The sequence below is a fragment of the Vollenhovia emeryi genome, unplaced genomic scaffold (genome assembly GCF_000949405.1).
Source record: "Vollenhovia emeryi isolate VEMERY1.0 unplaced genomic scaffold, V.emery_V1.0 DF939128.1, whole genome shotgun sequence".
NCBI lineage: Eukaryota > Metazoa > Arthropoda > Insecta > Hymenoptera > Formicidae > Vollenhovia > Vollenhovia emeryi.
Window position 1 is genome coordinate 1,541,985 of NW_011967238.1, and position 25,914 is coordinate 1,567,898.

Here is a 25,914-nt window from a genome sequence, read left to right on the forward strand (position 1 = left end):
AATATACTTCATTCTTATGTATGACGTCTTCATGTTTCGCAAATGATTAACTTCCAAATGAGATACTTACATTTAAACTTTCAATATGATTTTGCTGATTTCGTGGATTTTACAGCGATCAACATTTCGTTACACTATGTACACATTGTGATTTAGCATTTTCATCCCAGATAAAGTCTTCAAAACGCGCAAGTAAAAAATCTTCGTTATGCAGACGTCGATCGTTTCTATCGTATACATTTCGAAAGGATATGTGTATAGAAACGAATAAATTCGCACGTAGAATGCTTCGCGTCGACATACATACCGGCAGTCTTCGACAACTAATAGAACATGTGTTACGCATATCAAACGCTGAAGATATCACTGGGGGGAAAAGAAATATAGAAATTAACGGGTACTGTTTCTTAAACATACGTGCAAAAACGGAATGAGCTGATTTTCACTGCGACTGATATAACAGATAGTCCTTCAACGGTTTCGGCAAAGGGAGAAGGTAGACCTCGTGTCTCTTGATGTATTGCAATATGGCGTCACGGCATGCACTCTGTAGGGTTGATACTGCTGAAACATTGAGAGGCAGTTTAGTAACCGCGTTGAAAAGGGAGGCAGGGCCGACGTAAGATATAGATATTCACCTCCATACAGCTGAACAATCCGGACTTGTTTCGTGGTACCGTAGACGTCCACCACCGCGCGCAAGGGACCCGCCTTGTAGGGAATATCCTTACCGCACACGCCCTGATCCTCGCCGTTGATGATGAAATGCATCTCCGCCTTGTCGGGGCAGCCGGCTTGCGGCACGTACATGATACCGATACGACTGCCCGCGTCCGTAGGCAGGATGCACTGGGAAGACCCGTCTATGTTTGGCTTGAGGGCGTTGAAGGGAATAACGCCGCGCGACGTTTGCACGTTAACGCCGTCCGTGACCAGTTTCTTCTCTCTGGCCGGTATTCCTGGTGGTATACCTTTGATGATGGATAATCACACAACATTCAGCAGGCGCGCAACACTACAAATTTTGAACGCGTCCAATACATGTGTCGTTATCGTTATTGCTCTTATTACGGCTCGTTATACCTCCATATTGTTATTTTTTGTAATAATGACTCTTGCGTCAATATTACAAATGCATTGGACTATTTCTAACGAGCCTTCTTTGCAAAGTGAACAGTAACGTTACATTCACAAGCCGAATTCTTACAAGATTATTACAGTAATGTGACATAACAGATATTAACCGGTAAGAGAGGTGTACGTGGACGATAGACCGCCGTCGAAGTTGTCCCAGATAGTTTGATTCCTAGTTATAGCCAGGATCCACGTGTTGCCCAGCCTAACGAGATTAGGCATTGCATACTGAGGCAGGTTGTTGTTGACCGAGGCCGGGTCGATCAGGGTGAGACCCAGCCGCATGTGCCCGCTCCATCCTCTCTCCGTCTTCTCGATCTCCACGAGGAAGATCTCGCTCGGCTGCAGCGGCTTCTCGCTGAACGCGACTGAGTTGGCGAAGCTCGTGGTGCGCACCGCCACTGTGCTGTCCTCGCACAGGAGGATGTTCTCACCGTGGATCGGGTGGAATCTGGTCACTATCTTCCTAGACTCCTCGCTCATGGCGGCACGAGAGTACGCACACCCGTGGAAGAACGCGCGCGCACGGTTGCACCAGGTGCATGCCTGATCGCCGTCAGACCGAGCGCCGCGAGCCGCTCCTGTAGCGCGCCGTCATCGAGCGGAACCGGGCGCGAAGTCCGCCTACGTGGCGGCGACGGGAGATAAAAAAAAATGCGAGTGCGATCCGCCGAGAATTGTCCCCCGCGAAGGACGTGGCACGAACAGTAAGGTATGCGCGAGAGCGAACTGCGTGAAGTGGCAACCGTGACACGACCGTGAAGACTCACCGCCGAGGGGTTTCTGTTAGGTTAGGTTGGGGTTAGGTTCTCGCTGCGGTGCACAGTCGCGGCAATCGCGGGGCCCCGGGAGACGCCGGCTTCGCGAAACTCACATGCTGTCGCGGGCGACGGCACGGCCGGGAGTGTTTCTGCAGCCTGCCGTGTTTACGAGGCCATCGACCACCATTACGGGGCCCCTGCGGAATCACTATGGCGCTCGTTTCGGATCAGCGAGGCGCGGGGCGCGTGCGCGAGCTGGCGCGGGCGGTCACGATGGACGGTGTGTCTGGCCTTTAAAGATATAAGAATAGAGCGCGGGAGTGAGCTAATGAAGCGATATAGCAAGAGAAAGTTGCAAACAGGCCCCTTCTGCTTTGTCTTTGCCAGTCTTTGTGCATGTGCAGACCTAAGACTGATCTCTGTGCTAATCCAAGGAGAAGAAAAAGTCAGGATCATGTCAATTTGATGTCGTATTGATCAAATTTATGTCAGATTTTGGTCAATTTCAGAAACATTGCAACATTGCAACAATGTTTTCTGAAATGTTTCTGAAAGCCTTGGCGCTGTATGGGTTTGGAGCAAAATTTGACATAAATTTGGTCAATATGGCATGAAATTGACATCATGCCACATCAAACTGACTTTTTCTTCTCCTTGGGAAGGCGCATGCATGCGCGACTGAGGAGGATAGAAGCTGCCTACATGCAGCGCTCCTTTTCTATACCTAGGGCCGGTATTTATAGTCCGTTCTTATATTTAAGATCATGTTAAGTATACTCTTAATGTGTTGTTAACCAATCACAGAGAGCACTAGCCTCTTAAGACGACAATAAGAATCGACTATGAATATCGGCCTATATCGTAGCCGCTTACGCGATAGCACATGACTCGCGCACTCTATTCTTATATCTCTTTTGCATGACCACGCACACACGGAGTGCAGACAGAAGCGCGTATTTATTCCTCTCGATGATATAATTATCATTTGCAATCGGAACAATTTTATATCGCGAGCTGCGATAAAGCGATATCTCGTTAGATATCGAACACGTTTTATTACTCGCGTACGCCTCTTAAATAATAAATCCAATTGACGTGGGAAATCTTGGCGTCTGTGCTGTACACCACTAGTTTTCCGGTTACTGGATAATCGTCTTCCGGTTCTCCCTTTCCGCTTGACGTATCTTTCAGGCGAGCGACGATAGAAACCACCTTGCGATATTGATTTATGTTAATGTCGTTGGTATCAATGCTTAGCCAATGTTTAGCCAATGCCCCTGGCGAAAATAATATGTTTGTAAGAAGTTTGTTTAAACGTTGAATCAATGTTTTATTTGAGTTTCAAAACGCTTATCAAATTGCTTGTGAGATATAAATTTAAACATGGAGTTGCTTATGACACGTTCGCGGTTACAAGTGTTCAAATTGCGTTTAATGATACAACGTCAAACGTTTCCATTATAGTTTTCCAAGTGTTTGTAAAATGTTGCCAGTAAAGAATTAACCAGATGTTTGCAACGTACTGCCAACCGGTGTAACCGTCAATAAAACTCTTCGCAAACAATGTAACTATTGATAAAACTTTTCATAAATAAATATAAACATCATCTCTCACTAAAAATTTTCGCCAGGGACACTGTGCTACTAGGATAAGATTGGACAGTTGAAATAATAAACAGATATGTAAATTTTTTAAATTATATAAATAACAAATTAACTTATAAAACACGCCTTTCCTTTCATAATTAAAAGTGTTGTTTAAACTAAATTAAAATCATTCCTTACAGCACACAAATGTTGAATCAACATCGCAGAAACGTTCCATTACAACATTGCAATATTGCATCAATGTTACGAAACGTAGATTCAACGTTGAAAAGATATTGCAAAAACGTGTCTAATGTCCGCTGAATCGTAATGTCCTGTAAACGTTACAGTTCAACATTCAGAAAACATTATTAAATTATATTGAGTTAACACTGGTCGCGTTTAGCAGGATATTTTTTACAACTGTTGGAAGCGCTGAAATTGAATTGTTCCACAAAGATAATGATCCAATCTTAGTTCAGAAAATTTCTGACCGTTGCAAAAATATTATGCATATACATACATTTCATAATTATACATTTTTTAAGTATCTATTTGAGTGTCAAAAAATAATTGTTCAAGATTGTTTTAACGTTGCAGCAATATAAAGAATTAATGTGCAAATATTAACCTAGATTCAACGTAGAAAAGATATTTATACTTCAGCATTCAACATTGCAACGTTTCAGCAACATTATTTTACCTTTCTGTGCTGTATGGGTATTTATACATAGAGCTCTTCCTTTGAAAAAGGAATAAACATTTCCAATCTCAGAGATTATCATTCACAAAAGATGATAACAAAAAATTGGCAGAGATTACCTGTTTCGCTTTAATCTTGTCCAACGATGTTGTCGTTACGAAGGCTTCGGGATTGTCCAAGATAAGCTCGAAAGACTTAGTTTCTCTAAATATGTTCTTGAATGGTATAGAAGCCGGCGCGTCGACGGTAACCGTGTACGGTCCTTGAGGTTTCGGTAACGAATACGTGCCGATAAGAGGAAATCTGCACATGAACAATTTAAACGAAATACATTCCGCATATTTGGCTTGTTACATTTTGTCTGCGCATTTAACGACGACAAAGCAATTAGCTTAACTCTTTGATATTCAAACCATCTCTCGCAAATGAGCAAAAATCAAGTGTCTCGTGCTCAATTTTATCTAATCGGTTTGTCTAACATAAACCAAAGAATTTTAATTATTTGGAGGAATTTCTTAAGATCCCAAAAATATAGTCTGTCGATTACAATCGCATGCAGATTCGAATGCTTGAAGAATTTCGCGATAGGGCAATTTGTTACGTAGAGTCCATTTCGAAACTGCCCTAGCGGAACAAAATTCTATAAATAACTACAAAACTTGAAATTTGTAGAAAGTTTTATATCTTCGTTGAAACATAATTTTTTTTGTAAAAATATCTACGAAATAAGTACCACAAATTACAATGTTCTCAAGTCAAGAAATTATTGCAAGTAGTATTTCACGAAAATGTACAATTTTGTAAAATTTGGTACAAAACTTTACTAGTTTGAAAAATTTGAGAAACAACAAAATCTTAAAGAATTAAAACATATCCTCTTGTAGAATATTACAAAAATGAACAAAAGTGTTCCAATTCTAGCATTTTCATGTTGATTTTTAACACTTTTTAAATTTAAAATTTCTTAGATTCTGGCAGTTGTATTTTATAGTTTTATAGAATTTTGTACAATCATTTCCGGCAGGGCGTAAAGGGTTAAGACCCGGTTGTACCAACGTCGCTTAACTTTAGCTTAATTCACTCTTTGTTTCTTTTTAAGGAAAACAGAGACGAAGAGTGAATTAAGCTAAAGTTAAAATTCCGTGACGTCGGTGCAATCGGGTCTAAGCCGTTTTAATTGTAAATTATCATACACAAATTCGCCGGCGGTCTCGGATGTGGCTGTCAAAGTGGCGGAGATGTTGTCGACGTCGCAGGGCTCGTAAGTTACATCGAACGCTGCGCTCTTCAAAGCTGGCACCTCGACGTTCTCCGGAGTCGTGAAGCTCTCGTTATTCACCTAAACCGAGAATGAGTCTCTTCTAGCGATCATTGTGGTAAAGAGAAAAAAAGAAGGGAGAGACATTCGATCTCACGTTGATGGCGAACACCGCAGCCTGCCGGGTGTGATTGCTTATGGTCAGAGAGAAGGTGATGGAACCGCCGAGCACCGCGACGACGTGCGTCGTGTTTTCCGCGGATGCTGGTATCGCTCGCAATCGTAGTTCGTAAGGAAACAGTCCGAGCTCCTTGCAGCTGACGTCCAAGCTTACTGCCATTTCCTCGGCGGGGTGTAAAGGATGATACTCGACACCGATAGTTTCCTGTCGCATTCATGACGGACGTTGTTCGTTTTCCACGATTATATTTAATCACACGACACATGGGCGTCCTGTCCGAAAAATGGACGCCCATTTCATGCCCCGATTATGTCCACGAAATAAGGACGCCCAAAGGGCCGTCCTTTGGGCGCCCATTATATAATATATCCTGATCATCTCGGTCTGAAACGGAGGTACATTACGCGCCCTTGGGGCGTCCATCGGACAGATTTGGGACAGGAAATGGACGCCCAACCGGAGAGCTCGGGATGTCCTTCGGACGCCCAATGGCCGTCCATGTGTCGTGTGGATTGTATTCTGTTTACTACGAATAATCTCCCAAATATTAACCCTTTACTATGTCGATATAATGTATTGCGGTGGCCTATCGTGTAATTGTTCAAGCATCCAAGTCGCGATTGTAGTCAATGATCTATATATTTATAGAATATTCGATTCGAATATTCTGAAATTAAGAATATTTGCACTCCAGAAGAATATTCATAGAACCATCTGGGTAGATTCCTCCAAAAAATACACAATTTTTAATTATTAGACCAACTGATTAGATGAAGTTGAGGACGAAATATGTGCCCGGTCGATCGATGTCAAAACGATGTCGAATCGACATCGACACCGTCAAATTGATGTCGGTCAACGGGTCATTTCTCGCTGGGTGGTCTTCGCTCATTGGTGAAAAATTGGAAAGGGTTAATATTTTACTGTACTTTCAGGAAATTGCAACTTATTTGTATAACTTTCAATATATTATTGGACAAAATCCGATGACTAACGCTCTGTGAGGGTGCCACGAGCTTTGGTACATCGTGGATCGTGATGCAGGGATGCTGACATTTTGCCGTGTAAGTTACATACTGCTCCTTAAGTGGATTATCGAGCCTCAAAGCATGGCACATCGGCGATCGTACTGCAGTGACCAGCTTAATCGATTCGATCTCTTGTGGTCTTGTAATATCGTATTGCAGTTCGTAAAATTGATATTCGCCCTCTTCATTAGTGAATATTACCTGTGCACGAGCATGATTCTAATTATTTTGCGCCACATAACTTTACGCAACAAAGGTCCGTTTAAAAATAGTTATAAAGTTATACTCTATGTATTGTTAGAAATTTTTTCGAAAACAGTTTTGGCATTGCTTCGTTTCTCGATATTCACCTTAAAGTTATATCTCGACTCTTTGTAGGAGTAAAACTCCGCGCGATAATCTCGCTGGCCGTTCGCCGGTACGTCTATCTTGCTGTTGCCGACAAAAGTGTATACATTGACGTTCTGAAAAAGTAAATTAAAGAAAGAAGATACGGATTTTACTATGTAATATATAAAATACTTGTGCACTAATTTAATCAATTATGGCACAAATTTCTAAATATCTCGAAAAACTTCGAAACCTCTGCGAGCACGTTGCCATTCGTATTCTCAATTTTGCATTCAAATCGTTGCTGGCTGCTCAGCCAATTGTAGACAGGTAACAATTCGGTGTACTTTGTCTTTGCCGGGAATTGACGTGTAATCCTTTGGAGAACTTGTGGTGGTAGACTCAGCCCGCGAAGACAGTACACCAAAGGGGCTTTGTCATCTGGCAGCTTCAGAAGCAACGTACCCTGAGATAGTTTACGAAAATATCACGTTTGTCAACCTGTTGCTTTCTTGTAGAATACATAAAGCTGCTCTATCCGTTATCGCGAAATCATACGATCGTTTCGCAAGAAATCAGTCGCGTTTAATTACCTCGTGAGGATTGCTCTCGCTGTTCGTGACTAGAGGGGCATAGGCGACTGTGCAGGCGGTAGATTTTTTCGAAGGAACGTGCAAGACTTCGTCAACGAAGAAATAGTCGCCGGTGATCTCCGGTTTCAATTTCCAAGGAGCCGCGGTGTCGTTTTCGACATTTAGAGGCCTCGTTACTTTCTCACGGACGCGACACGAGAAGAACAGAGTGTCAACCGGGTCGGGTAGCTTGCAGCTAGCTCCGGTAATTCTTACGCCGAGATTTCCATCTTTTTCAATTTCAAGCGTCGCCTGAGAACAAAGCAAACTATTCTATTTATCAAGGATTTTATCTCACTGCAAGAAATGTCCAATTTTTGCAGAGTTTTAGTATCTTTTTGCAGATAAGAGTAACATCAGATTTAATACAAATTAGAACAGAGTTTGCGTATTGGGAGCTATTTGAAAATAACAATCATTTTATTTTACAATAATCAAGCTTTTTTAATCGACATTAACCGGCCAGTGTTTTAATACAAAAAGTTTATTGCAAGAAATATTACCTCAGCCAGGGTTTGAATCTGGACTTTCCTACTAGTATACTACTAGTATATTTTTCGCAATAAATTTTCTGTATTAAAACACTGGCCGGTTAATGTCGGCTAAAAAAGCTTGACTATTGTTATCTATCGCTGGCAACTTGAAAGAGATTTCTATTGTTATTTTACGTTTGTAGAAATTAACATTGAAATGATTTTCCAAGTAATTTAGTAAAATGTAGCAAAATCCCGAGAAATATATGCCGAGCACGTACACGAGAATCTCGTTCTCGAGTTCTGAGGGGAAAAGTTACTTGGAAAAGTTAAATACGATGTAGAAATATGGCGAGAGATATACTGTGTTGTGCAATAAACCACTTTTGTGCTTAGCGTATATTGCACTGAAGGTATGAGACTCTCGCCGAAGATCGAGCATTCGTATGCGCAGGTACAAGGGTAGAAGTTGTATATATGCTTACCTCGCCCTCGATCAAACTGTCATGCCGAGTAGGTCGGAAACCGACAACAAAGCTGACGTCCATGCCAGGAGAGCAATAGCCAGCTGCAGGAGCGATGCTAAAATCTCCGGGCAATTTCGATACGTTCCACTTGAATCTGAAAATCGATGGATCGTACATGATCGTATGATAATTCATACGACGTTAATAAATTTGAATAATTAATACCTTTAACGTGCATTAAGCTAACGAAAATTACCTGTAAAACAAGTACTTGTAAAATATAAATCGTAGGAAAGAGCGTATTTTGAAGAACGCGTGTTATTAAAAGAAATTTACGTGTAAAAAAATTTTTTTTAAAGTCTCCCAATTTCTTAAATTAATATAAAAACAGTTCTATATTCCTTATTTATTTTTCGTTTATCATGTTAGTTAATAGCACCCGGGAAACAATGGAAATATCTCATTATGTAGGTCTCAATCATGTAATATCTAATTATATCCAATTCTAAAGTCATCAGCTCTTCAAAGATCTGACGCTTTTATCGAATGTTCAATGTTATCTATTGAGATCTGATTATGTTCTCTTAGGACATTTAATTATAAATTTAGTTAGATCTCAATAGATAACGTCGAACGTTCGAGAAAAGTACCAAATCTTTGAAGATCTGATGGTTTTTAGAATTGGATCTCACGAGATATAATTAGATGTTACATGATTGAGACTGTATACTGAGATTTTTTCCATTTTTTTCCCGGGCACCCACCTGGCACCAATATCTCCCGTGTTGAAGAGCACTGTCTTCGTCTCTCGGAGGCAACCTTGAACGACTATACCGAAAGGGAGGTAGGTCCTGCTCAAACGGAACTCTGCGCCTATGCAGCTTCCGCGCAGGATAAATAACGGCTGGATCATGGAATTGGTTTGGAGAGCCACTTTAGCGACGAAGGGACGCATCCTGCGCGTAGATTTGTATCTTACGATAATGTTCGCGATCTGCCCTGGCTGAAGTACGATCGATTCTGTCGGCTCGATCTCCAGAACCTCGGACAGATCCGGTTCGGCGGTCTGAAGAGACACGTCAAGCGTGTGCGAACGCTTTGTTTCAGAAATCGATGCTCGAGGGTGATCCCTTTTCGAGTTCTCCTGGTCGATCTTCTCCGGACAAATATGAATTCGTTCGCGAAATCGCTCGTACCCAGGTAGATTCTTTATGAGGTCGAACTTTAACTCGAGCGCCGCACGCCCGTCGTTGATCACTGGCACTTTTTTGCTCATCATTTTATTAATTGGTAAATTACCAAGATCCACTGACTTGTCGCGCGGATTTACTAAACGAATCTGCCGTAACAGAGCACAAGATTAAAAGTAATTCTGCGAGTATAAATTTTTTTTTTTAATAAATTGCATCGATCACAATGGTCTGATGTTGAACGGAGTAGTTAATAAATAACGTGTAACATATTTGAAATTATTTTTAAATCATATTTGCACCTTGTATATAATTCCTTCGCCGGTTATAGTAATCTTCTTTTCGACCGTGGAATTGATTAGAAAATGCAAATCATCACGATAATGCACCTGTTCCCGAGGTCGAAATGTTATCGGAACGATAATACTTGACCGAGGGATTATTGTCTCTGTAAGAGCATCCAGATTCACAGAGATGTGTGGTTTCTTCTCGAATTTGCATTCTAATCTGAAAAGAATTGATCGTTTTGATAGCTGATCTCTCTGGACCTCCTGGAAAAGTGATGAAATCGGCTTACATGTATGGAACATCGTCTAAATTTGTGACCCGTAAGTCGATGTGATACGGAGCCGCGGTGACGTCTCGAATGTAGCAGGGTCCAAAGTCGTAATAATTAAAACTGAACTGCAAAATCGGTTTATTCGCTGCTGCTTTCAAGATTAGTCGGTAGGTCGGTCCTCTGGAAATCTGGAATTGGAAAAGGGGGCAAAGATTTATATATAAAACCTTTACTCCTTACGGAGAACGCAGCGGTATTGGCGTCCAAACGAGAACGGTACCTTCAAGAGGACGGGATGATTCTTTATCACCGTCTTTTGCAATGCCGTGACAACGAGAGAACAGTTGGAGCGCGATTCGCTAAGCACACGATCCTGCGTTTGAGACATTGCAATGGTGTATACATTTCTGCTGATTATGTCCGACGTCATGCCGAGGTCCCAAGAATAATAAAGCGTCACCTTGCTCGAGTTTATTATTTCAAACGTGACAGCAACGGGCGCTTTTAACATCAGCTGAAAATAAAAAAAAACATTAACGTTATTAAAATTGATTTTTCAACTAAAAAGAAATTATATACACGCGTACTTTTCCACAATCAATGATATTTTCTTCACTTTGATTCAGCAGCACCGTCTGGCCGTTCAGATCGACGTACGTAACCGAAACAACGATATCGTACGTCGTTGTCGTAACAAATATAGTCAACGGTGCCTTCATTCTTTTTACAACGTACTTTACAGAAAATTGAAATTCGCCAACGAGCGTAGGCTGATACTCGATCCTAGATAATAAAAGATGGCCGATTAGAAGAACTGAAAAATTTCAGAGGCCCGGTTTTTTATTTTCTCGTTAACCGTTACGCTTTAACTGGTAACCAGAGGTCAGTCGACTCTTGAGAAAGATGGAGAGTCGACTCCGAGCAAGAAATGACTCGTCAATCGATGTCGAAACGACGTCAAATTCGACGTCGATTCGACGTTAATTTGACGGTGTCGATGTCAATTCTACATCATTTCGACGAATCGTTTCTCACTGGGTTAATCTCTGGTTAACCAGTAAATGAAAAACCCGGCCAGAATGTTCAGAGTTCTTGCTTTTCCTTCGGTTACCAAACTATCTGTTCGCCTTTCGCTGGCAAAGTGCCACTCATAGGCGCTATCTTCAAATACTGAAGGCGTCCTTCGGAGTATAAAGAGTCCCGCGCGATCCGAAAGGGAAGCTGAAATTCCTCGTTGTTTGTCACGCTTACCGATTCTCGCACACTGACACCTGCGGAGGACGTAGATATTAATGCACAAGGATTGTACCGAATGTTTATATAATATTTTCCCATCAGACTTTCGTCTAACCCAATACAGTTGGTCTCATCTTTAAATGGGCAAGCGAACAGCACACCGACGGTTCTCTGACTGTCGCGACGAGCAGAAAGGAACACTTCAGATTGTATTTCTCGACACGGAACAACCAGAAGGATTCGAAAGTGCCGGTGTCCTCCGCGAGGAACGTAAACGCGAAGTCGACTTGTTTGCCTCGCTCAGCGACCCCCTCCGGAAATGTACATTGAAATTTCGGAATCTCGCCTACGATGTGACGGGTTCGATCCTCCCAAGCGAAATGATAGTCGTCCGAAGTTGGATTGATCATTCGGAACTTTCTGAAATTTGCGACGACGCATTCATGTTCGCGCCTCTGTTCGATTAAACACGATATTTACCTGACGTGAGACCCGCCGATTCCGATCACGTCGAGCTCGATTACTCTCGTGCCCTCTGGAAGAGAATTATCATCCGGTTGGCAACCGATAGGTCCTGGCAGTTTGGCGTCACGTCTATCGCCGAGCAGATAGTCGCTTTCCGGCAAGTCGAAGTGGCAGTACGGCAACAAACTTCTTCCCACGATGGGAATAACCAATTCTGGCAGCTCCGGATCGAGATTCTCCATTCTGTTCACCAGGCAGACGGAAATACGCGTGTAGATAGCGTCAAGAATTTGTGGACACGATCAATCCGATGAATAAACTGGTAGGAATATACGGCGTGATGCTATCGGCAAGCTCCGTAGCTTTTATTTCATTTTGATTTGCACAATTATTTCTAGAGGAAAGTCCCCTATTGTGAGACGGTTTCCTAATACGAGATTGCAGGTTTTCAACGTTCAAATTCAATCACAAATCTTTTTTCGCGATTACACGATCCAACAATGAATTTTCCGCTGAACAGATTTCACTCCGAGGGCAATAAAATGGCGGAATCAATAAATGATGTCTATTAATTTATCAGAAACTCCGCTATCTAAATTCGTATAAATTAGTAGCATTACTAGATCACCGATAAAAGCTAGTTAAACTATTCGATTTAATATTTCGTGTATTATTTCGCGCTCTCAGCCTAGAAACAGCCAACAAATTATACTCGAAGCGACGAGATATTCAATGCGACGGTACAAGATGTGTCCGAATGTGAGCATCATTTAAAGAAGTTATCGTCCGTAATTATCGCAACAAAGTAATTTCAAGTCACTTAACGGTTTGATTCTTAAATGTACAGACCTCGCGTATGAATCGCGCGATGATATCTATTATTTATTATTCTCAGAGAGCGATCGCGGTTTCTTTCCAGACTTTTCGCGAACGCGTATCAAAGAATAATACGATACGCGGAGCAGGCGCGTACTGTAAACCATCTGACTGTCGCCGAGCTCCGTAGAGCCTCGATTCCAAGAAATGACGTACGCCGTAAACACCTCGGTCGAAAACAATCTATTGTATCGAATTAATCGGCGCGGATCAGTCGAACGAGGCGGATGTTCCGCGTGTCTTCGCGTCGCTCCTCGTAACGCGATCATTTCTTCCGCGATTTATTAACTTATCAATCGCGTTTAATTAATTGTCGCGAAATTATAATATATCAATCCCTTGCCAAGAAATAATAATCTGTCTAACATTTACACGTACAAATTGCGCGTATAAAGTTTCCATTTTCGGTCAGTTTAAATCCTGATTAAATTGGACGCAGGTCTGCAACGCGAACTAACTCCAAAACTTTAATCTTCTAGGATAGAACAAATTTCGTGAGATATTTGAAATCAATTTCTGTGCGAACATTATACGTGAAATATGTATGAGCTATAATTCTTTTCAAATTCTGTGTTACACAGTTCTTAAAAATCTCATTTTAGACTCCTATCTCACAAGAGAGGACTTTCCTCTATTATCAAAACTTATTCGGAAACATCCGCGGTATATCGCGCCATTTATATTTAAATAATTACGCATGTAGAATGCTTCATTTATAATAAAGTTTCGGGTACGCGGAGAGACTCTTTCCTTAAAATTTACCCTGAAAATCTATAATGCTAAAATATAAATACTCGTAAAGTGTATGGTAAAATTTCCAAAAACTCTCGCAAAATCTTGGAAATGCCATGGTGTCCCACGATTACGTGATCTTTAGGATACATTTTAAGAGAAAATTCTCTCCGTGCGGATAAATTAAACTGTAATGAGTCGACGGCACAACAACACGAAGCAATGGAATCGGATTAAATCAAGTGGTGTCAAACGAGCCGCGAAGACCGTACTTGCACGCAAGGTACGCCTTGTAGTCGAACGCATCCACGGGGGAGAATCGTAAGACGCATTCCACGGATTCGCCCGGCGATAAGATTCCTTTCTCTGGGTGAATTCCAAATGGTAGATCGTCGCTCTCTAACCAGCTGTCGCTACTTCTTTCCGTCAGTCCGGCGCTGCTGCTGAAGAGATCAGATGCACCGCGGTGGCGAGCAATTGGTTTCACCTCGATAAAATTGCCTGTAGACATTTATATAAAACAGCAATCGTTCAGGAATGGACCCAGTGAAAACATCCGTTGTCGAATCAACGTCGAATCGACGGCAATAGAAAGAAAAAAAGTCTCAGATCAACTCTTATATACTCAAATTAACGCGTTTATTGTTTTGTGTATACGCAACGATCTATAATCTTTGAAGCATTTAATAATCTTACGTTCCAACAATATTACAGTCTTATTTAAATACTACACTGATAAAAAAATATCTTAATCCAAAAGAATATTACTTTCCTCAAGAAAATTATTCGTTAGGTGGCTCCTAATAGCTTATTAACTTAAATTTAAAAAAACAAATTAAAACATGCATTGCTTTAATTTAAGTATTTATTAAATGCCAAAGAATAGATAATTTTAAATTTAAAAAATGTTGCTTCAATTCTATAAAATGTTTACTAAGATGTAAGTTTTACGGCGAAGAAAACTGGATTTATTTTTTGACAAACACAATGATTTCATTTAATAAATTGCATTCTCTGTCTCATGAAATCTTTAATTGAATGTGGAAAATGTAATGATTTAAATTAATTTACTTAATACAATACACAGATTTACTTGAAATTTGCCATTTTTATTTAAATAGAATAAATATTTACCTCAGTAAAAAAATAATTGTAAATAAATCTATGATACTTAGTCTAAATTATACTTAGTCTATCTATATACTTAGTTAAAAAAAATTTTTTTGTCAGTGTGTAATTGCCAACGTCGGTATTTCTGGACCATATACCTGGCAGTTTTAATAATACAGAAAATTTATTGGGAAAAATCTTATCTCAGCCAGGGTTTGAACCTGGACCTCCCCACATTCTAGGCGGGCGTTTCACCAATTCGACCACCGAGGCACGATTCTTCCCTGACTGAGGTAATAGTTTTCGCGATAAATTTTCTGTATTATTAAAAAAAAAAAGCCAGATATGGTCAATAAAAACACCGAAGTTGTTAATTAAATTGGCGACAATGAAGAATTCTGATTAATTTAAAATTATCTGATTAATTTAAATCTATTAAATCATTACAATGCTCGATTTGAAGATATGTTATTTCCATATCTAATATCGTTTGGAGTTGTGACTAAAGAGTTAGGTTAGGTTAGAGAGTTACCTCGAGACGATAGGAGTTGTCGATGACCCGACTCTACGCTTCCGTCGGGGCTCGGATTGTGTCGCTGACTGTGCACGTAAGACGTTAATGAGGCAGTTTTAGATCGAGCATCGTCCCTACGCGATCTTGACGTGGCGCGCAAATAATTCGCGACCGATCTCACCGGGTACTGCTCGTCCATGTTTATCCGCCACGCGTATTCGATGTCGACTTGGCCGGTATTTGAAAAAGCGACCGCGTGTCCGCTCGTCTGTCGACAGGGAATTGCTAGTTTTATCGTATTTCATTGTCAGTGAGAAATTGAGAAATCGCGGTGATTTTTGTCGACCGTGTCTGGCAATTAAAATTCTTATTTGGCTTGGCAACTCCTGCAGCCCCGGGTGGTCGAGCTGGCTAAGACGCCCGTCACGGATTGTAGGGAGGTCCCAGATTCGAATCCTGGCTGGGGTAATATTTTTCGCGATAAGAATTTTAATTGCCAGACACGGTCGACAAAACATCACCGATGTTATTAATTTATAATTACTGCTGGCGACTTTAAGAATATTCTTAATAGAAAAATTGAGAAAATCGCCGTTTGTCTCTTTGTACATTAACGCGACGCTTGTCTTGCATTTTCGATAAACGCGATAAGTTGCTTGGAATATTATTTAGAAAGCTACAACGTCGTTTGCGTTTGCATTTCCTTCGCTTTAAATTAAAAGTAACGCTGATGGTATCGGCGTCTTCCATTCGGACATTTCTGTTGTCTAACGCTTTAAGTCTTATTACTTCCACTTATTATAATTACATTTTACATGTTTTACGTTTCGAAATATTATCGGATTTCTCGCGTATCTTCTTAAAACAACAGTGCAGATTGTACTGAAACGCTAACGGACACGTCGCACAGGCTTTGCTTTACGTATGTAATCGTTTTATTGCATCACATTAGCGGCTTTTCGCGCGCGTACACCGCGGCGTGAGATCGTATGTCCCGCGGCCGGCGCGGCGCGCCCGAGGCCGGCCGAGCGCGGCCGAGCACAGCCGAGCGCGCCGAGCTACGTGACGAGGCGCGGCGAACGAGTCGCTCCGCAGTTCTCGCAGCCGTCGTCGGGCAGAGGTGAGTCTCGCGTACGGACGAGTGTTCGAGGCGCTTCCCGTGGCTGCGGGCGATCGTTCAGGGGTACGCGCGACGCGTAGAAGCCGCTGGCCGAACCTCCGTTTGACTGACTGGCCGCGGTCGGAAGATCCGCCGTTCGAAACTCAACAGGCAAGATGGCCGCGCGTGCGCCGCGCCGCGGACGCGGCCTGCGCGCCTTTGAACAGGGAGTCGGTCGGGTCGAGCGAGTCAACGCGCGTCTACCCGGCGTGTCAACGCGACGTGGAAGTTTCCGCGCGAGTATTTCCCGCTCGCGATCTCGACGCAAGTGCGGCGGCAGGTACGGCACGACGCGTCGCAGAAGTTGCTGCTCGCTTGTGTCGAAGGGACGAGAGTCCACGGAGGGGGGGAGTTTACTTCCGTGCCGCGCGGCCGCGAGCAAACCGGCACGATTTACGTTTCGTTTACGACCCGCGCGCCCGCGACGACGATCTGCAGCCCCGATATTTCGCCGCCTGCGGAACTGCGACGGCAATTGACGCGTCGCGGCGTCGCTGCGGAAGAGATTTGGCGGGAAGGAGGGCGAGACTTCGCCCCGCGCGAACGCCGGGAGTCGGGGGGGGACTTGACTGCGCCGTGCGAGCGTCTTCTCGCGACATTCGGCGTGAAAAAGGTCAGTGAAGCGGCTCGCTCGTTCGCGCCTGTTCGATCCGAGTTAATTGTGTGTACGTTGAAAGGTGAAAAACATTGCGACGCGACGCAAAAGTTGTTGCTCGCTCGCGGTCCAAGTGAAAAAAAGTCGACAGTTTTTCCGCGCGCGGCGAGTAAACCGGCACGATTTACGTTTCATTTACGACTCGGGCGTCCGCGACGACGGTCGACGCGGCGCTAACGAACCGATATTCGCCGCCAGCGGAACTGCAAAGGGCGATTCGCGAGTTATTGCGGAAGATTTGGCAGGAGGGAAGGCGAGGCTTCGGCCGCCATGCTTGCGTAGCGCTTTGCGCGAGTGCCGGGAGCCGAGGACTTGCCGTACGAGCGTCTTCTCGCGATATTCGGCGTGAAAAGGACAGTGAAGCGGCTCGCACGTTCGCGTCCGTTCGTTCGCTCGCTCGTTCGATCCGAGTCCGGCTGATTGTGCGTGTGTCGAAAAGTGAACGCGTCGCGGCGTGTCGCGTCGACGCGAAAACGAACCGCGTTCCTTCTCAACTACGTAAGTTGCGCGCAACGAACGCGAGTGAGTGAAGCTCCGTTTCGAAGCCGCACAGCACGCTGCCGGTGGAGGGACCGCGGCGGAAGTCACCGACGGTGAGTAAATGAATTTATCGTTCGATGTGTATTTATGTAATGCGTAGAGGTGTGACAGTTTGATGTTATCTTTGTACGCAAAATATTGCAAAATGTAACATAAATTCTGGAACGTTTTTAATTTGTAATTTCTTTGCATCTTGGAGTCCGCCAACTTCGTTTTAACACGTTTTCAAAACGCATAATAAGGCAAAGTGATCCTCAACGCGCAAAATACCGTCAAAAATCGCAATTTTCCTTAGCAAACATTTCGAACTTCAACGTTGTATCCTAAACCAAAGAGATTTTTGCCTAAGGCTAGTTTTTGTTTACTTTTTTTAAGATACGTTACTGCTTTTACGAAAATGATATTTTCAGTAATTTGTTCCATGCTATTTTAATATGTTACGTTATGTTTCACGTTACATTTTCTAACATATGTTTAGCTTTAATAAACGCCATAAATTGTTCTATCGAAACATTAAGGCCCGGGTTTCACCAACGTTGTTTAGCTTTAAGCTTAGCTTAATTCGTTGTTCGCCTCTTTCTAAAGCAACAGTTGGAACGAGACAAAGAACGAATTAAATTAAGTTTAACGTTAAGCGACGTTGGTGAAACCGGGCCTAAGTCGTCTTATTTGAAGCCCTGCCTACCTCTGATCACGGCATTATCAAAAACATTATTAAAATAATGCAAAATCCGGAAAGGCAAAATGTAAAAAATGCCAAAGAAATAACATCAAAATGTCACACCTCTAGTAATAGATTACTATTTTTTTATTTGAGAAATTAATTGTGTGTGATAAATTTACGTAAATCCGTATAAGTAAAGGTTTGATTTTATTGTTGCATTTACGGGATTGCAAAGAACTAAATTCTATTTATCGAAAACTTAATATTTGAAAAGTTTCGATCGAATAGTGGTCGAATAAAATTTGGAATTTTTAAAGTTTTGACGAATGTTTGGACATTTGTAAGTAATTATTAAAATAAATTATTAAAACAATGTGTGTAATTTTGCTGGCTCCGCTGCGAGATGTTCGTGGCCGGTGAATGAATTTACTTCAGAAATTTACGAGAATCGTAATCTCGATCGTAACTGATATTCTTTTTGTAGAAAATGAAATGGCTGAAATATAACGTAAGAAGGATAAGCAAATAAATAAAAAATTTTAAGTCAATACGAAGGAAATAACGTTAAATTACAAAGTATGCACAATTAAATCATGCATTAAATTATCCATAACATTTTGTATTTCATAAATTATGTCTACCATAAGTAAGGAAAACATAAGATAAAACAAAAGTCGTTAGAAGTTCCTTTATTAAATAAATAAAAGACAAAAAGAGTATCAGTTATTAAGGCCTTATATATTTGTAGCAATTTGATTGTTGTATTATTTTTACTGCGTTCTGATAAAGTGCGCCTTTTCGGTCTCACATAATTTTTTAATATGCAGTGTTGCGCGAATGTATAAAATTGATGGTAGCAACAGATAGTTTTTAAATACCCTTTTAAACATATATTGAGAGATTAATATACAATACAAAGAGAAAATATCGAAAACCGAGAGAAACAAATTTTCGCTCACCACCCGGGAGATATATCGATTTTAACCGACTGGTGAACAAAGGTTGGTAAAATCGTCCGCTGCTGTGGAAATTCGTTTTTTTTTGTCCTTGTTGCGCTCGTAAGCGGCAACAGGGCCGAATTGGATCAGATAGGAAAGTACATAACAGCGATACGGCCTGCATTTTGTCGCCGGAATTTCATGAAGTTCGTGTCGCCAGCGGACGCGCCAATTCAGAAAATATCCGTGTTATCACAAACAAATATTTAAACCCGATGCGAACGTTTGCAGAATTATTCATAATCTCCATCTCGCGCGCTTCGATTGAAATAACTAGCTAGACATTCTAGCAAGCGGGAACCTGGTACTTTACGATATAAGGAGACTGACGCGGATCGAAAAAATCGAGAATTCGAAAATATTACAAATACAAATATTTTTCATAAGCCTTAAAGAAGTAAATTTGAAAGAAATTATTTCAGAATTTATACTATATACCTGCGCATCGAACTGATCTCTTTCGATCTCATCGTCGTATCTCGACTTTACGCAATTTTCGGTTTTCTGCTTAAACACTCATTTATGATCAAAATGAGCACACTGATAAAAAAATATCTTAATCCAAAAAAATATTACTTTCCTCAAGAAAATTATTCATTAGGTGGCTCCTAATAGCTTATTAACTTGAATTAAAAAAAACAAATTAAAACATGCATTTCTTTAATTTAAGTATTTATTAAATGTCAAACAGTAGATAATTTTAAATTTAAAAAATTTTACTTTAATTCTATAAAATGTTTACTAAGATATAAGTTTTACGGCGAAGGAAATTGGATTTCTTATTTGACAAAAACAATGATTTCATTTAATAAATAGTACTCTCTATCTCATTAAATCTTTAGTTGAAAGTAGAAAATGTAATGATTTAAATTAATTTACTTAATATAATACACAGATTTACTTGAAATTTGACATTTTTTATTTAAATAAAATAAATATTTACTTTAGTAAAAAAATCATTTAAAATAAATCTATTTACTTAGTTAAAAAAATTTTTTTGTCAGTGCAGAAAAGGAAGTTGTGTAAAATCGAGATTCGACCTTGCGCAAGAGATCAGTCGACGTATGTTAATTAATAGAATATGTTCTCGTGTCACACCTCGAAATCCTTTTAAATTTGAACTATCTTCGGTACAGCTGTGGCAAAATTAATTGTACTGAAGTGATTATAGTCTGATTTGACGTTTAAGTAAAATGAGTAATTGTAATGTGTATATAACCTGGAACATTAGCGTATCCTTGAAATTGATCTGCTTAACGGGGCAAGAATATTTGGAGAATGCCACGGTGGCGTTAAGCAACACTTGGATGCACTTGATCGTACCAGGCATGATTTCGTGGCTCGGCTCGTTAACGGGCTCGACTGTTTTCTTGGCCATTTCCGCATTTGCCTTTTGCTCCCCAGCGTGAGAATTTATTGCCACCCACCGCACTTCTGCCTCTCGATCGTCCCAGGATTCTTTTGACGGATCGGCGAGCTCAATTGTACAGACCGTACACTCGAGACAAGTCTGTCAATTATCGTTAGAAAATAATCAGTCTATACATAAGTCCAATATGCAACAATGCCAAATTAAGAACTATCGCCATTCTTGACGAAAATTACAAAATTTGATCTTTTGATGAGGAGTTTATTTTGACATTTTATCTCTCTCGTGAAAATTGTTTTATTTGTTACAGAATATGAAGAATAAAAAAATATTTTTATTACTAATATTAATTGGAAGAATAAGGACTTATATTTCAAAGTGTCGTCATGATGTAATTAATTCAATTAATTGACATTTTCACGCGCTTAAATTAAAAAGGAATCTTTAGATACGTGCAAATTGAAAAATAAGAATAATTAATCGTGCAAAAGTGTAAACTGCAAATAATGAATGGCGATAGTTCGCAAATTGTAAGCTCGATTATTTTATATTACGTCGACGTAAGTCACTGGCCCCGAAGAAAGGAATGTCGCAACGATTTCCTTGCAAGTCAGAGATTTGAGATGACCGATAGACGGAGTAAATACAACGTTGGGGTGTGCGCCCCATTGGAAACGTAAATACTGATTCATTGATTTATTGACAATTTTGAAGCTCTTTCTGTATATTTTATTGATAAAGCAGTATCCGTAATCCAGCTTATAGATCAACGAAATCGGGAGGGTTGTCGGTGTTGAAGCTGTGAAATACATGTACAAGGTCCGGTTTCACCAACGTTGTTTAACTTTAAGCTTATTGTTAGCTTAATTCGTTCTTTGTCTCTTTCTAACTGTTACTTTAGAAAGAGACAAAGAATGAATTAAGTTAATCTTAAAGTTAAACGGCGTTGATGAAACCGGGCCTAAGTCATAGAGGAATAAACAATAAAAAAATACACAAATTATATCTGGATGAGACTTTAGGCACCTCTCGTTGGTGCTCGATGTGTTCGCAAAGCCACCACAGTTACTTTTTATAAAATAGTATAATTATAAAGTGCTTTCGAGACTCATATTGGAAATAATTTAAAATAAATAAAAATAAATATTTTTCTGACAAGTTTATTAAAATATTTCGACAATAGACGAGTTAGATAATAACGAGTTAATAAAAGAGTCAAACAATAAACGAAAGAAAGAAACAAACGAGAAAACTTTTCGGGTAAAATTAACATATTTGTAATTGTTCTTGTAATTTTTGTTGAAAACGTCATTACCTCCTGTTGTACTATTTGCCTTTGACAATCTTCGCAATTTGGTATTAAATTCCCGCCGTTCGTTGGCAGAATTAAACTTTGTATTAATGAGCTCTAATCCATCCAACACAATTAATTCCGCATACGCTTCGCCCTTCAAATCAATTATTAGATTCTCGTAGGGATTATCAGCGATAAATAGCCGCACTTGACTTGCGTATTTGCCGATCTCTCGCGGAGTAAATTTTATTTCAAACGAAACTATTTCTTCGGGTGTTAAACAAGCTATGACACATCGACCGTTTGATGCTGCAATTTAATAATTTAACTATGTATTACGTGAAAGTTATTTCCATCACTCCATATACATTCTATTGAATCTTACTAAATATATCTACGTTGTCAATTGTTATTTTGTGGAACCTTAGAATTGGCTTGAAAATTAATTTTAGAGAGACTGCTATATTGCAACTGTTAAAACTTGTTTTATTTTTATTGAGAAAAGCTGTAATTTGAAATGGTTGTATCTGTAAATTGTAAGATGAAAGGCAACATTGAATAGAAAACAACAGCTTTTAAGATTATTAACGTTCGTACAAATTTACTTACGAAGGTTAATGTATCCTTTCGATTAATTTTAATTTACAAAAAGAAATGAAACTAATGATCAATTCATAATACTAACCGCTTGACAAGTTTCTTGTACTCTCGGAAATGTTGAGAGTGAAAAGAAAATTTGGATCCTCGTAAATCTCCACAATCACTTTAGCTGATATTACACCAGTGTTTTTAAAAGCGAATTTTCTTCCATTACAATCATCTACGAGCGTACGGCCAAAGTTTAAAACACCCCGTTCTCGTTTTCCACTTGGTGGTTCAATGATTGTCACTTCTGGTACGCAAGCTTGTCCGATTAATTTAATGAAAAACTTTTCATCCTTCAAATGCAAGGGAAGTTCGACTGCTATTTCGAAGACTGCATAATATGCCTATAATTACAATCGTTCGGCGTGATTATTCCGTCCATTTTAAATTCCTGATTGTCACACAGGGTTTAATTGTCGCGATTTAATTGCAAAAACTCGAAAATGAATTGGCTCTATATTTTTTATAAATTTCATCGTATAGATCCGTTATCTTAAAATAGATGGGTTGATTTTGATTTTATCCTAAAGATTTAGCCTGTCCGTATATATTTGTGATTGACAGATTGATTTTAAAATAATGAAGGTGAATAATGCGACACCACTGGCAACAGGTAAACTTCCTTTATTAGCGGTGCTAATATTCGCCTTAATTATTTTAATATTTGCTGGCGGTAGAATATCTTAAAATTGATTTTATATTGAATAAAGTAAAGTAAAGCGTCGTCTACAATAACCGGCGTAAGCGTGGAGTAAGAAGTAAGAGTAGGAGTAACGTTTTTGGCGTAAGCTGTTTACGCCGACTCAATCTACAATACGGTGAAGTAGGTGTTGTATAGGCATGCGTGAAAAGGCGTAAGAGTAAGAGTAGGCGTAAGAAATAAAAATAATTCATTTCGCTTACGCCCTTACTCCAGCTCTATTAAACCGGAAGTAGCTCTCTTACGCCTACTCTTACTTCTTACTCCACGCTTACGCCGGTTATTGTAGACGACGCTTAACACGAAGGGTCCCTATATTCTCATAATATTTATGATAAAGTTGGTTTTAGATTAACACAGATTTTTATAAAATAAATGTTTTATTTGAAATATTCTTATGTCTATTTAAGAAAATGATAATGACGTCACCTCTAAAAGCGACGGATTGAATGAAATCGCGAATCTCTTGTGACTCATCGGCGGAATGCGTTCTCTTTCGGGTGTCAGAATGAAAGTGTCAGGTCTCATAGTTTTCGGTATGAATGAGTCTGCGAATAGGGTCAGTTCCACGTCGGCGGGTATAACGTTACGATTGTAAAGCACAAGATTCGTCGTATGAGTGTGAAACACGGTCACATAACGGAAATACAGGCATTTTTCTTGACGGGCGAACACGGTATGTGCACTGATCTGTATACAGCAAAAGGTTTCTTCATCTTATTTTTAATTCAAATGTTAATGCAAGGTCGACTTATTGAAAGAATTTAAATACTTCTTTTGGACAAGTAAAGTCTTCAATGTAATTCACTATATGATTTTCATGGAATATAGCGTCGAGATCTTGTAGATCGACGCTGGGTACGCAGGAATTAACAGACAATTTTATTAGTTTGCCATTTCTGTCTTCAGGGACGCTATCGGGCACGAGAATTATTATATCTTCTTCTTGAGAGCCCACGAATTCGGGATAACATTCGATCGCTATGGTGTCAATCTCCCCGATTTGAAGGCTTCCCTCGGTTTTTGACACAGTAAAAGGGCCAATTTTTAACGTAGTCGTAATAAATTCTTGCATTTTCCTAAAGGGCAATTAGATATTTTCAAATTGACACAAACGCTTTGTCCAGAATGACGTTAATTTTATTCTTTGGAATAATCAATTTAATTAAATAATATAAAGATGAAATTACTTAATTTTCTATAAATCGATATATCTTAATATGTGTCATAAATTATTAATCAAAGTAAAGGTTTTTGGCAAACTTACCTGTCATTTAATTTTGCAATTCGCGATTTATCTCTCCTCGATGACCTACCTGTCGATTTATCATGATCCTTTTTTATTACGTTTTCTGTCTTAATTTCTGTCATGTAAGTAACAGACGGATGTTTGACAGGCGCTGTTTTAATAGAGTAGTGAAGGGGGAATTGTCCAATATTTTCTACATTAAGATACAGTGTTTTCTTCGTGCATATGCCAAGCGAGGTAAAATTTATCTCATTGCAGGGATAAACGCGAAACCTGTATTTAAAAGCGATAAAGAATACAATTTTGAACAATTATGACCTTTATTAAGACTCGTTAAGAAAATGAGACGGAGAGAAACATTTTGTTATGCTGTAACGTTATAGCGTAACTTTTAATAAACTCGTGAAAAGACTATTTTTCTTCAAAATTTTGATATAATTTAGAGGAAATGTTATAATCAGCTTAATAATTTTAAATATTCCACCTGGTATAATATGCAGTTAGGGAAACTGTGAGAGGAAATTCCGCAATCACAGTTGCTTGTTTATTCATATCGAGAAGATGACATCGCAGCAACGGACATTCCTTTAGAATAATTTCATTCTTTGGTATGAAAGTTACCTGCAATGAAATAGAATTTCATTTTAGCTTAATTAAAATTTGATGATATTTTCATTCGCATAAATTTATTTGCAACTGTCTGTAGAACATTTAATTTAATATATTAAAAAGATAGAGATAATGAATTAATTTTAATAATTTTTGATGCGAAAGTTAAGAAGAAATATATCGAACAACATACTTGTACAACAGTCTCTTTTCTTGGTTGAATGGAACCGGAGACAGGACTAATTTCTATATCGTCGTTTAATCTTACTGGCAAATTTGGCGCGATTTTGGCTAGTTTATTTTGTTCCTCCAGAAGTATGCTAATCACAATTACTGACTTAATTGATGTAGCATATACATAATAATATATCAAGTGTAACGTTAAAGAAAATTATGAAACAGTGTGCAACGAATAAAAATATCAACGTTGCACGATTTCAATGATAACATCTCGATATGAATATAAGAGCTTGCAGCATACATTTTTCTTACGTGTATTTAACTTCATGATTTCCTCGATTGCTTATTGTAAAATTAGCGCTCGTAGAAGTGCCAACTTTTACGATCTTCAAGTCAATTGGATTTGCATAATTAATGTCAACAGCAACGTCATATGTTTCGCCAGATAAAGCGACGGTTTCCATAAAGATAGGTTCTGTGTCGTCTTCGTGAAAGAAAGCTTTGAAAATCAAGCTTCCCTCTATCATTCCGATCTAAGCCGAAAATCCAACTCTTAAAGATTTTTACATCTAAACTATTCAATTTGGGAATATACAAATAAGTTTCTAAAATATTG

At 39.7% G+C, this 25,914-nt stretch overlaps 2 protein-coding genes across 3 annotated transcripts; both read right to left on the reverse strand.

The window, feature by feature from the left end:
- Nucleotides 1-71: 71 nt before the first annotated feature.
- On the reverse strand, nucleotides 72-2,119 carry LOC105568589 (neuralized-like protein 2). Of its 2 annotated transcripts, none has more exons than XM_012024392.1 (3): nucleotides 1,245-2,119; nucleotides 639-971; nucleotides 72-561 (listed from the first exon to the last, which is right to left on the reverse strand). In XM_012024392.1, exons 1-3 carry the CDS (start codon nucleotides 1,615-1,617, stop codon nucleotides 443-445), a joined length of 825 nt encoding a protein of 274 aa, XP_011879782.1. In that variant the 5' UTR covers nucleotides 1,618-2,119; the 3' UTR covers nucleotides 72-442. The 2 variants fall into 2 exon arrangements, with proteins under 2 accessions (XP_011879782.1, XP_011879780.1); XM_012024390.1 differs by having other exon boundaries at nucleotides 72-564.
- Nucleotides 2,120-2,421: 302 nt separating this feature from the next.
- On the reverse strand, nucleotides 2,422-25,825 carry LOC105568708 (hydrocephalus-inducing protein-like). The gene is made up of 29 exons (XM_012024576.1): nucleotides 25,611-25,825; nucleotides 25,312-25,438; nucleotides 24,994-25,130; nucleotides 24,552-24,782; nucleotides 24,033-24,339; nucleotides 23,690-23,950; nucleotides 22,601-22,904; nucleotides 21,937-22,224; nucleotides 21,176-21,420; nucleotides 20,435-20,762; nucleotides 15,255-15,539; nucleotides 13,885-14,113; nucleotides 12,020-12,247; nucleotides 11,655-11,959; nucleotides 11,415-11,574; nucleotides 10,891-11,086; nucleotides 10,584-10,817; nucleotides 10,322-10,491; nucleotides 10,047-10,251; nucleotides 9,319-9,893; nucleotides 8,573-8,708; nucleotides 7,576-7,866; nucleotides 7,236-7,448; nucleotides 7,003-7,116; nucleotides 6,620-6,853; nucleotides 5,601-5,828; nucleotides 5,379-5,524; nucleotides 4,305-4,488; nucleotides 2,422-3,107 (listed from the first exon to the last, which is right to left on the reverse strand). Exons 1-29 carry the CDS (start codon nucleotides 25,823-25,825, stop codon nucleotides 2,952-2,954), a joined length of 6,732 nt encoding a protein of 2,243 aa, XP_011879966.1. The 3' UTR covers nucleotides 2,422-2,951.
- Nucleotides 25,826-25,914: the final 89 nt, after the last annotated feature.

What these genes read in the sequence shown, in the direction of transcription:
- LOC105568708 (XM_012024576.1), bottom strand. Translation starts at nt 25,825, where the DNA reads ATGATAGAGGGAAGCTTGATTTTCAAAGCTTTCTTTCACGAAGACGAC. An exon ending in ATGGCAACGTGCTCGCAGAG is followed by an intron (nt 7,117 to 7,235) that starts GTTTCGAAGTTT and finishes TTACTTTTTCAG; the next exon opens with AACGTCAATGTATACACTTT. An exon ending in TCGTGGCACCCTCACAGAGC is followed by an intron (nt 5,829 to 6,619) that starts GTTAGTCATCGG and finishes TGAATGCGACAG; the next exon opens with GAAACTATCGGTGTCGAGTA.
- LOC105568589 (XM_012024390.1), bottom strand. Translation starts at nt 1,617, where the DNA reads ATGAGCGAGGAGTCTAGGAAGATAGTGACCAGATTCCACCCGATCCAC. An exon ending in CACGTACACCTCTCTTACCG is followed by an intron (nt 972 to 1,244) that starts GTTAATATCTGT and finishes CCATCATCAAAG; the next exon opens with GTATACCACCAGGAATACCG. An exon ending in GATTGTTCAGCTGTATGGAG is followed by an intron (nt 565 to 638) that starts GTGAATATCTAT and finishes TCAATGTTTCAG; the next exon opens with CAGTATCAACCCTACAGAGT.